Genomic DNA, 12413 nt, shown 5'->3' on the forward strand with positions numbered 1-12413 from the left:
TTTTTCCCTAGGGTCTCTGCCACACTTTAAGAAAAGAGGCGTGGAAATTTCTTTTGGGGTATTTTCCTTGGAATAGCACTAAAGAAGAGAGAGCAAATCTGCAAAAAAGGAAAACGTGAGTACAATGGGGGTTTTGTTACAAAATAAATCAAAAAGCTGCTTTTTTTTTTCCTAAGGCATATAGTGATGTAGAAAGCTTTTGGGAAACTTGAAAGACAGCTGCTAAAGATCATTGAATGCAAAGAAGTGTGTGAGACTTTCTTAAAAATTATTGTCATACTAAAGTAAAAATATGATATAAACAGGGTGTTGTTATCCCATTTATGCCAAAGAACAAATGGAATGAATGAATGCTTAAATAAAAAAAAAAAGTAATAATTGAGCATGCTTTGGTTTCAGAATTATCTTTCTTCTTCAGGGACGAATATTTCAGGATGAAACTGCAGTGGAAATCTGTCAGTGAGGAACAGGAAAAACGAAATTCAAGATTAAGAGATTATCGGAGTCTTATAGGTAAATTTAGGTTTAGAAACTTACCTAACTGTACAAATTCACACACTCTTACAATTCAATGTGAAGTTGAAAAAATGCAACCTTCCGAGTAACCTGTATGAAGAGGCATTAAAAACTAACATGTTGCTGTTTTCAGTGGTGTCTAACCTTTGTTACATACTTAATACTAAAACTTTCCTAACCAGAGTAATTCAGAGGTTTACACGTTACTGTTACCGAATGGCTGGATTTTTTAACTTCCTTTACTTAATACAAAAAGCTCTTTATTTCATGTTATTTCATGATGTAATTTTACTGGGAATGTCATTAAAATAATGACATACAATAAGAATGTGAAAACATGTCTGTTTATGTTTTAAAATTTCTGACAGGTATTTGTATACGTGCATTCTGACTTGTGGGGTTTTATACCTACTTTTAAAAATTTCATCAAGTTCTGATGATGATTAGCAGTTTGTGTCCTCAGTTCTCTTTGGTAGTGAGATTTGGGCAGCAATGTTTAGGATTACTAAATAATTATTTCAGGAGACAGGATAAGATTTTTGTGTTATTCTGAGACCTAGACTAAACTTATTTCAGCCAGTTATTCAACAGGCAAGCTGAAAGGGTTTAGAAAGTCTAATCTTAGTAGATTAGTAAACTACCTTTTTAGAGAGTGTGTGTGTTAACAAAAAAAAAAATAACATGCAGAGTTCAAAAAAGGCTGATGTTTTGGTTCTGTTGAAGCAGTTCTGTTCCATTTTAAGTGTTTGAGATGTAAATGACAATATTAAGCTTATGTTCTAAAATACATCCAAAACTCCAGAATACTCGTTTTATTAAAGTGCACTAAAATTTTTGCTTATTTCAATACATCAGTCTTGAATTTTACATTATTAAAGAGTATGCTGTGTGCTTGGTATGTTGGAGGCATGAAAACTGCCTGATGAAACAGGCAGCTTCAGCTCACTGAGTTAATAGGAACTTGTTAAACAGAATGTATAAACATGCTGTCATGAACTGTCACAGTGTCTTTGAGGTGATCATGTAGTAACTTTCCTACTATGGCTTATGCTGCATCGCATAAGTATTCATAAATGGCATGGCATAGCTAACTCACATAAAATTGTTCTTAATCCCTGTAAGTGTAAAACATTTTCACTGAACTATAATCAGGAATTTTTCCATGAAAAGTATTAACAAAAAAAAAAAGCAAAAAGCTTTAAAATCTGTTTATAAGCAAATCCTTTTATTGCAGACAGGAAGGATTGTCTTTCTTTTAAAATATTCTTTATTTTGAAATGACATTCAGTTATGCAGTTATCTTAAACACTTCAAAGCCTTGCAACAATGTTTGAGGAAAAAAGCAGCAGCTTAAAAACATTCTGAATTCATTTGATGGTGGCTTTGTAGAACTGGTTTTGAAAATGTTTTTAAATCTGAACTGTTTTCTTAGAAAAAGATGTAAACAGGACAGATCGAACAAATAAATTCTACGAAGGTGAAGATAATCCAGGATTGATTTTACTTCATGATATTTTGATGACCTATTGCATGTATGACTTTGACTTAGGTAAGTTCTGTTCCTCTGTAAAAGCCTTTTTTAGTTTCTGATACGCAGCTTTGCTTATGTTAAGGCCTGTTAATACAATTGAACTTGTATTGATTACAATGCTTTTTGTAAATGTCAAGATTTGTATTTTAATAATGTAGATAACTTTGTTCAGTTTCTCATCCTATTTCTTCCTCTCTTCTATCTGATGTTTGTCACAGGCATCTGAATTCATCAGCTGAGGTGGGATTGGGAATTAAGTGGCAGTTTGTCTTCACCATAGCCCTACTGTTGTGTTGGGGCTTTTTGTTTTTAGAATCAAAGCAAGTTTGCTTTCAGAGTTTTAAATGGGTTTGGGTCTTTGGAGCTTGAGTGCTATATCCATTTTTAAGACTGAAATATCAATAAAAATGATAAACCAGCTGCCACTGCTGTAATTAAAGCCCAGCATGCTGAACCAGCTGTTTGTAAACATGGGTGTTCTTATGAATACTTTAAAAGCTGGTTCTTGAGGAGTACACTTAACAGTCTGTCAAAAATTACGTTTTAGCATACACATCTGTTGCAGAAGGAAGAGCATATAACGTCTTGCTTTAATCGCAGTGTATATGAGATGTCTAAGTCTTGGCTTCTGTTAATTGCCTTGGAAGGGAGGGAAGAAAAGATACTTCTAGTTGGTTCCCTGTCCACCCCTGCCATGGCATTTGGCTGTTGTGTACTTGTGTGGTTTGGTTTTTTTTGGTATTCTATCTCAGAAAAGTGTTGGAATTCTAAAAGCCCACTTCTTGCCAGATTTTGAAGGCAAGAAGTTGGAACAAATCTTTAATCACTAGTAAACTTGTTGCAGAGCTGTAGTACTTGTCAGCTTTTGTCCTTTCTGTCAAGTCTGTAGAGAGACTTGATCCTTGGCTTGAAAAAGAAGGGAAAAACTAAAACTGATTGAGGCTTTTTAAATATGTAGCTCTGTTCCACGTGTCTTTCCACATTTCAACCTGCGTTAACACGCCAGTGACATGTAAGTGAAATTAAAGCACATTCACCACCCACTCTATTAAAAACATTGTTTAGATGGCTTAAATGTATGCAGTGGACAAGTCTTCTGTTTTATAAACAAGCAAGAATAATGGAAATATAGTACATTTGACATTGGATGTGTCCAAGGCTTCTAAGCTACTCAAGCATTGGTACAATGCTACTCTTAATCCTTCAACAGCAGCTGTAGAGATCTGAGTAATGCCACAAACTGCCAGATAGGAGAGGGGACAGAACAACTGTTAATACAATGTTTTTCTGAATGAATTCCTCAAGTCTGCATTAATGAAACAGTTTAAAGGTCTCTTGAAGAATAAAACCAGTCTTGAACAGAATTTTCTCTGAATTTATTTTTAATTGGCTATCGTATTAAATGTGTGAGGAATAAAACATTTTTTTTCTTTTGACCTTTTAATTATTTACCTGTTTTCTGTTCCTTGTTCTGTTTTTCTTCTCACACCTGTTCCATATTTCACAGTCATTGACTCCAGTCCTCTTTTCAGTTATTCAGTTATAATTACATCATTAAGAAATGGAATCAGCCAAGCTTGAGTCTAACTGATAAATGTCATGTCATGTTAAACCAACCACTGATGATAGACATACACATAAATCATGTTCTCCCTTACTTAAGGAGGTCAGCGGCAATAGGGCAGTAGATGAGCTGACTTGAGCATCAGTGATAAGGTAGTTGGAAAAGTCAGGAAGAAGGGGAAGAGTGAGCTCTAAAAATCCTTGTCCTCTGTTCTTAATTGGGCTGTTAATTACAAATAAGGAAGCTGGAAGAGGCATTAAAAAGCTATAAAATTTTGAAAATGTTTTGTATGCAACTAAAATTTTCTAGCTATTTGTAAAAGTGATATGCTCTAAAAATGGGCATTTTATTCTCCAGTTAAATGTAAGCTTTTATAAGGCATGTGAGGTGCTTTTTAGGGCACGTGGGCTTGATTCACCATTTCTGGTCACAGAAACCTAAAGACACTTCTTGAATTATGTCTGGATATGTGTTTCTTTCATGCTTCTCACAAGCAATACTTTGCTGTTAATCCCCTTCCCCAGTTTGGTAGGTAGTAGGTTTTTTTGTGGTTGACTGCTTAGTTACATAGATGGTCTTAGGCTTTAGTGTATATAAAATACCATCGAAGCAGAACGGTTCCTGCTTCCCTAAATACAGGAATCCTTCAAGCATATTCAGTGCCAGGAATAAGAAATGTTAAGTGTGAAATTTTCTTTACAAAAGCTATTGCACCATATGTTTTCTTGGGATTGAAACTCAACATCTCTTCCTCAAATCTATTTAAAAAGAAAATCTTCACTTGGGGGGAAAAAAAGTGGGAAGACATTAGAAGATTTTAAATGTATGGAAGAAAGCAATCATTTACAGATGGAGAGGAGAATAAATATGAGTCTGTATTTGTGATGGTGCAAGGTATATGTTTAATCTTCTTTAAAATATCAATATAGGCTTCTTCTGAGTTCTAAATGGGAACTTTTTTTACTGAAAATTATTCTGGTGTCAGCTCAGTTTCTACATATTTTAACAACTACAAAAACAATGCATTTGTCTTATGTTCTCTTTAGATTGGCAGAAAACATGGCTAAATCTTGTTAGATCTGCTGGATGCTGGTTATTATTAATAAAAAAAAGTCTTTACTGGTGGTTAAGCTGGAAATTATAGCATCTGTACAGACTTGGAATCAAACACTTGTTTCACTCAGTCTTTCAACACACTTGAAAAATTACTGTTTGACTGCTCAGTTCAACTAAATTCCTGTTTGCTTTTTTTTTTTCATTTTTCTCTGTAAAGGTTATGTCCAGGGGATGAGCGACTTGCTTTCACCTCTCTTGTATGTTATGGAGAATGAAGTAGATGCCTTTTGGTGCTTTGTATCATACATGGATCAAATGGTAAAATAAGGCTTTTTTTAGCCCACGTAAACAGATACGCTGTGGATAGTATTTGAGGTTAACTTTATTTTATAAACTTCATTGGGTTTTTTTGAATGCTTTTAAAGCAATCATCTTATGTTTGAAGTCAATATGTTTTTTCTGATTGACACAGATTATGGTGGGTTTGTGATACTATTACTATGCAATATAGACAAATTCAGCTCTTGGGAAATTCCGAAGTAACTCAGAACCATCATAGACAAATTCGTATTAATCAGGAGTCCTCTAGCAGGTTTTTGTCAAAGATAATGGTTCCCTGTTATACTTACCTTTTGGCATTTGTTAAATGCAATTTAGACTTTCCACAAACTGAAGCTTTTATGAATTGTGCATGTGGTGAAACAGAATGTGACTGGTATGAGAATTAAAAAAAAGTTGTCTTTTTGGTTTCAGTGCAGCGGTGCTGCTTGTAGATACAGAGCATAGGCTGATTTAAAATATCATTTATTACATACAAAAGTGTTATCAAAGAAACACAGTTCACTGTTTTAGTTAAACCTTTCAGTAAAAGGCAGACATTTCATTAGATGGAAGTACAGTTAACAGTCTGTATGTTAAATGCCTGAAGAATGACAACCACTGTTGCAATAACAAAATTAAAAAAAATAAATTAAAAATAGCTGTAAATCTCAAAATTATCATTGGGTTAATAAAAATGACAGTGCTAATATTTTATTCCATCCAGCATCAGAATTTTGAAGAACAGATGCAGGGTATGAAGACACAACTAATTCAGCTGAGTACTTTGCTTCGTTTACTAGACAGTGGATTTTGCAGTTATTTAGGTAGGTGTATTATTCATGCACAATAACTAAAACAACCTGTTGCATTCTGTGTGCACTGATATCCTTACCAGTCTTTAAATGTAATTCCAATAGTAATATTATATGAATGCAGGACTTGTAAATTAATAATGTCTAAAAGATTTCAATAATTCCTCCATGCCTATTGAAAAACAGGGTCATCTTGTTACTGATTTTAAAAATATACCGTTCTCTGGCAAATATCTTTGATTCTGAAAAGGGGCTACCATCTTAAAAAAAAAAAAAAAAAGGTATGATTGTGTGCCTGTAAAGTATGTGGGTTTTGTTGTTTGTTTTGGTTTTTTTTTTTCCCTGTTGTCTTAACCAAATTTGGTGTTTATGAAATGTAACACTCTTATTCCTAGAATCTCAAGACTCAGGCTACCTTTATTTTTGCTTCCGATGGCTTCTTATCAGATTTAAAAGGGAATTTAGCTTTCAAGATATTCTTCGACTCTGGGAGGTAAGAAGATATTTCATCACAAAAACCCGAGCAGTCTTTTTACTTTAGAACAAAAAGCACAGATGATTCTGCAAAGTGGTTAATACTCTAATAGATATATTTTTTTTTTAAACTGAATCAGTGGAATGAGGTGAGGACTTATTAGCATATGTTATGTCTGTTTAGCCTAACCAACAACTTGGGAGGTTAATGAAAAAATACTTACAAGAGCTAGTGGGGATAAATTGGCTTTTCAAAAAGGTCTGGACAGGATCCTTCAGATGAGGCTCTTAAGTGAAAGTAGTAAGTGGAGAGTACCAGTTAACTTTTAATGGAAGAGAGCTTATGCTAGAAGAAATAGCATTTGTGTGTGTGTGTCTGATTAATTCCTTGATACTTGTAGTACTTTATAGATTAAGTGCAATGAAGCACTGGCAGGGTAGTTTTTGTGTTAGCCAAAACCATAAAGGGGATAGTGGATGTCAGATGTCAGATTCATGATAAGGCCTTATGATGCCAAATAACATAATGTAAAACATGAAAATGTGGGAGTTCTGATAATTCCAGGTTAATGAGATCTTTTTTTATTTAGGTGATCTTGGGATCAGATGGAGTAATTAAGATGAACTAACATTTTTGTTGAACACCCTTTTAATTCTTTGTTCCAAGAAAATTGAGAAGTCTGTCAACAGTACAGGTTTATTGTCTAAGATGCATTTAAGAATAGCACAGTATCCACTGAAAACTCCCAAACAAGAGAATAAATGTTCAGATGAATGGAAGGAGTATTTTCTAGGACATAACATCACATAGAGTTGTGCTGGGGAACAGAAGGGTAATGAAAAGAACAGGACTGAGATGCATAAAACTTGTACTATAATGAAAAATAATGTTGTTTCTGGTATGATGAAAAATAATGTTGACGCTTTTATTCACTTTTTCCACTAATGAAAAAGGAGTCACATAAAGAGGAGGACCAGTATTTAAAACTGTCTAAAGTAAATCTTTTTTAGCTTGTTATCATCAGTTGGTGGAATTTACTATCATAGAGTATTGAGGTGATATTTTAACTGAAGAGGACTAAAAAGTTTATGAATAACATTCATAAATAAAGGAACCAAAATATACAAACCCAAAAGAATTCTCTTAGTCCAAGGTATAAATGGTAATAATTTGGGGGAAAAAAATTCAGCCATCTCATTTTCTCCCCTCAGTGTTATGTTGTCTTTTCAGTATTTTTTTTAAAGACTAATTTTTCTTTTTAAATTGATGACAACAGTGCTTTTATTTATAGTTTATAGTCCCAGGCTAGCATGTTTTTATCACCTCTGCTTTAATGCGTGTATACGCATGCATACAGAAAAGAAACACACTATATTTCTAATTCTTAAGTATATTTTTTTTCTGTCTTAGGAAGATGATGGAAACCTAGTCTTGTAGGTTCCTTTTAGCACATCATAATGTATGTTTACTACAAGTATTTAATTTCTTTGTTAGGAGATACGGCATTGGAAAGGGGATATCTTGCTTTCCTTTTTAAAACAAACTAAGGCATTATGTTGATGTTTTAATGTGAAAGCTAGTGTCACCTTTGTCACAGTTGAAGTCCAGCTTGCAACGGTGGTTTGGTTTTGGTTGGTTTTTTTTTTCTTCCCTCTTCACAGCTATGCAACTTCATTGGTATCAGTGGAGTGTGTATGTGGGATTTACGAAGGCAAGCTATAGGTACAGGAGACCATTTTCCTCTCTAATCAGTAAAGAGAAGCGAACTGCTTTTAGGGTATTTCAGTCTGAGCAAAATTCATGTGCTGTTTGTTTTGTAATAGCATGTGAACTGAGGGAACCCATTTGAAGGTGACGTTACCATTGCAGAGGGTAGAATGGGAAGATGGGGAAGTACCACCTGAGATTCCAGTCCCAGGTTCCAGGACTTCTGGGGCTTTTTCGGTCTTAACCTATGAATTTCAGGGTGTTCTTTTGGATCTGCATTTCTGTCCTCCAAGTTGCCTCAGCCACTAAGGTAGCATTGGATACTTTTTCCCTGTTGCCACTGGCTTCATGACTTCCAGTGTTTTATCTCAATAAAAAAATAAATAAATAAAATAGACATTCACCTTAGGGATGGGAGATGCCAGTCCCTATCAGCTGGAGTAGAGGCTAAAACCAAGCCCTCCCATTTCCTGAGCAAAAGCCATAATAATCAGATTGTGGTAGAAAATGTGGGTGGTTATGGTACCTCAGGGTGTGCTAGGCAGTGCACCGCTGGGGAGGTGGCATTCCACGTTGTTGGGGTAAGTTGAGACACATTACGTGATTGCGGTTACTTGCAATGCTCTATGCAACACCTTTTTACAGAAATATGAATGCAGGTTAAACAGCTCTGTCTGTGGGTGGGATTATTTGTAGTACATTTTAGCAGTGTCTGTTAGACTCAGCCCAGTTAGACAGCATACTGAATCACTGCTTAGATGTCCCAAAATTGAAAGCAGCTCAGTCCCTCCTTCACACTGGAGGGACATAGAATATTACCTGCTAATTCCAGCCAGCTCTTAATCTTTCCTTTGCACAGTGAGCTGCTTCATTCTCAAGGTGGTGCAGGAAGACGGGGTAGAAAAAGAATCCCAGAAGAAAAATTCTGTAACAAAATGACACAGCTAGCTCACACTTATCTCCAGTGTTACGCTAGTACAGCTCACATAGCATAAAACCAGCATGACCTAGTGATAAATTACTTTACATATATGCTAGTATTGGTTACAGATATTCATGGATGCTGAGGTAGCGCTAGAACAAATGAGTCCTTACTTGCATGGCTTTATCAAAAAGACATAGGAGGACAAGAGTTAATTGCAGTCAAGTGCTGTATTTTTATATTCTTAACTTAAATGCTGTTTTTCTTTCATCATTTTCCAAGCACTTTGTGGTGCTCCTGTTATGTGTTTACATACTTAAGCTTAAGTGCATGCTCTGCTCCAGACTTTGAAAGGTGTATCAGAAATGGTGGCAAAAACTGTGGAATTTTTTGCAGCTGGTGTTAGCAGCTGGTGACAGCTGCTAATTTTCCTCACAGAGGAGAGAATGTCTGTAAACATCCTTGTTAGTATTTTGGGGGCTTTTTCTGCTCTTGAAGCCAGATCCAGCTTCCACTGAAGTTACGGCTTGAAGCAAATACTTCTTAAAGTAAATATGTCAGTAGGATAGCATTAAAGTGTAGACAGGAAAGTTAAATACTCTGTTAATGTCTATAAAAATGTAACTGTGATACAGATCTATATTTTGGTTCAATTTCCCCCATACCCTGTTTCCATCATCTATATTCTGGTTTAGATTTAATGGCAAGAGGCAGCCTGTTGTCTGATACGCTTCATTAGTGATTGTTGTAGATGATTCAGAGTATGCATACCATGAGAGTTTGAGTGTACTGGAAATGTGTGGGCAGTAGCTTGCTCTCTTTATGTGCAAACTTGATGTTGAACCAAATCCATGTACAGCTGTCAATATTTCCTTCTTATGAAGTAGGAGTGAAAAAAATAAACCCAATAGTGTGTGGACAGACTGTATTTGGTAGACTATAGGCATTTTCATATGATTGTTATCATTTATCAGCCTATTTACATTCCAGCCCTTTTCCTGGAGTGAGAGAGTGCTTTAACAAAATACTGGATACCTGAAAAAGAGACCAAATTTAGTTCTGGACTGAGTGAATTGAATCTGAATTGAAACATTGAAGATTAATTGCACTTTATTTGGGGTGAACTTGGTTTGGATATCTTTTGATTTTTGCAATTCTGTTTATGGGCTACATGTACTAGTGATAAAAGTTACAGTATAAGTAAGCTTTTGTTGAGCTTTAAGGCTGTTTTCTATCAATAGTGAAGCAAGAAAATTTTTACTAATGAAGTAAAACTGAATCTTCATGAGCCTGCTTTTTTTTATGTGCCTTTTTTGAGAGTAAATCCATTGACTTAAATCCGTTTATCTGTTTGTCAGACTAATTTATGCAAACAATGTTTGGTTTTCTTCTTCCTTTGTTCTGTTGTCAAAACTGTTCTCCAGCTTTCTGCCCACCACACGGATTCTCTTCCAACACTTTTTTTTTAAAGATTTGACTCTCATGAACGTGCTAAAATAGAGTATTAATACTGAGGTTGCACATTTCAGTCCCAGTGACCTCGAGAATGATTATCTGTGGCCTCTGTGGGACCAAAAGCCAATGTGTCTGCAGTCAGAAAGTAACACCCACCCACCCCCAACACCTGCATGTACATGTATTTGGGCTCTTGTAGTGGGGGGGATTGGGAACAACTTTGGCACCTTATTTATAACCATTAGATTGTTTTAGAGAAATTGCTGACCATGACACAATTCTACCATTTCACACTTAATGCAGACACGCTAAGCCACACAATTTGTTAGTTTTAATTACTTCCACGTAGTTAGTAATTTTGAGTAGGAGAGTTTCACGTGGGCTGACACAGAACGCACACATTCACAAGACCGCAAGCTCAGGCAGCTTAATAGCATTATAGGGGACAACCTGGTAGGCACAGAAGTCTTAAAGAACAAGATAAGCATTTAGTGACTCATACTTGCAGTTGTCACTAATTAGCTAAAAGAAAAATTTCAAATAATTGTACAAATACTTGGTTGCCTTCAAAAATAGCTTATTGTTAGTTAAGCCACTCAGCTTGAGGAGTCACTTATCTTCCAAGGATTGCCTTTTTTTTCAGAGGAAAAGCATAAGCATCTCAAAAGTGGTTTTCATATTTTAACAGGTCATGTGGACGGAATTGCCTTGCCAGAATTTTCATCTTCTTCTTTGTTGTGCTATCTTAGAATCTGAAAAACAGCAAATAATGGACAAGCACTATGGCTTTAATGAAATATTAAAGGTACTGAATTCTTAAGTATTATTTAAATATTAATTAACTTTTTGGTGTTAATGCAATATGTTTCTATTTCATGTTGAGGAAAAGGTGTGTACTGTCTTGTGAAGGGTTAAATGTGAAGTGAATGTCCTCTGTGCTTTCAAAATCATTTATTTGATGTCTGTGTTTAGTGATAAGATCATTAACAAATAGAAAACTGTTCTCCTCCTTAGACTACTGCTTAATATGTTTAATTTTTGCTTTTTCTTCTGTAATCTTAGTTAGAACTTTGAAAATGTGAGCTGGGGGGTACCTAGGAGGGCTAGATAGTTTGTCACATTTAGAAATACCATGGATTCTTCTTGCAGATCTTGGATACTGGTGAAAGCCAGCTGTTGCATACTACATCTTTCAGTACCCATTTGTCAAAGCAAATAGAATATGTTTAGCACTTCATAGATTAAGGGGCAAGCTTATAAGGTGATACTTATTAGCAGTGCAGTACAGTAGTAGTGTATTTCACAACAAAGCATGTTTACCATTTATCATGCTTACTGTTCTTTGTGAATGTGTTTTTAGCATATCAATGAACTGTCTATGAAAATTGATGTGGAATATATACTCTGCAAAGCAGAAGCAATTTCTATGCAGATGATGAATTGCAAGGTAAAGATACTTTAAATATATCTACTGTGAGCGTTTATAGGTAGTAACAGTATGTAGCTGGCTGTAATTATACATGTATGACTTGCGAAATAACTAAATGCCTGGGTATGATAAAGGATGTGCTGTATCTATACAGCACCTATATTCTAAAAGTCTATAAGCAAGAGTGTTTAATTTTATAGAGTAATATTGTTCACTGGGGGAAAGCTGGATTATGCCTTTTGGTCATGATTTCTTAACTCTTACTAGATAACCTCAGTACAAGTAATTTGATGTTCAGTGTGCTTGAGAAAGATGAGGTGAAAGGTGCGTTGCACTGAAAGCATACCAGACTTATTAGGGAGAAACCAGTCGTCACTCAATAAAACTAATTTCAATAACATGAAGTGTAATTATAATAGTTGTTTAGACTTTTATTTTTGTAATGAAGATTATATTGCTGATTAGGAATTGATTCCTCAGCCTGTCCTCTTTGTCTTTTTGAAAAGCAGATCCAGACACTGGTAACTTCAATGGAACTAATGCTGAGAGATGCTTTCAGTACAGCTAAATTCAAAAGAAAAAATACTTATTGGGGGGGGGGGGGGGTCCTTTCTTCTTACGTTTT

At 35.2% G+C, this 12413-nt stretch overlaps 1 protein-coding gene across 3 annotated transcripts in view; it reads left to right on the forward strand.

Annotated features, from left to right (window-relative positions):
* The window catches only part of TBC1D15 (TBC1 domain family, member 15), a 35507-nt gene that overhangs the window by 21592 nt on the left and 1502 nt on the right, over positions 1–12413 (forward strand). For 2 of the 3 annotated variants that reach the window (XM_010561786.1, XM_010561788.1), the window contains 8 exons: positions 12–115; positions 419–513; positions 1949–2065; positions 4885–4985; positions 5713–5812; positions 6196–6293; positions 11048–11164; positions 11720–11806. In XM_010561786.1, coding sequence (XP_010560088.1) covers positions 12–115; positions 419–513; positions 1949–2065; positions 4885–4985; positions 5713–5812; positions 6196–6293; positions 11048–11164; positions 11720–11806 — 819 coding nt within the window. Of the gene's footprint in view, positions 1–11; positions 116–418; positions 514–1948; positions 2066–4884; positions 4986–5712; positions 5813–6195; positions 6294–6864; positions 7108–11047; positions 11165–11719; positions 11807–12413 lie in introns of those variants that run through there. The other variant, XR_774005.1, reaches the window with a different exon arrangement.

This window comes from Haliaeetus leucocephalus, unplaced genomic scaffold, assembly GCF_000737465.1.
Source record: "Haliaeetus leucocephalus isolate CR32 unplaced genomic scaffold, Haliaeetus_leucocephalus-4.0 Scaffold151, whole genome shotgun sequence".
Classification (NCBI taxonomy): Eukaryota; Metazoa; Chordata; class Aves; order Accipitriformes; family Accipitridae; genus Haliaeetus; species Haliaeetus leucocephalus.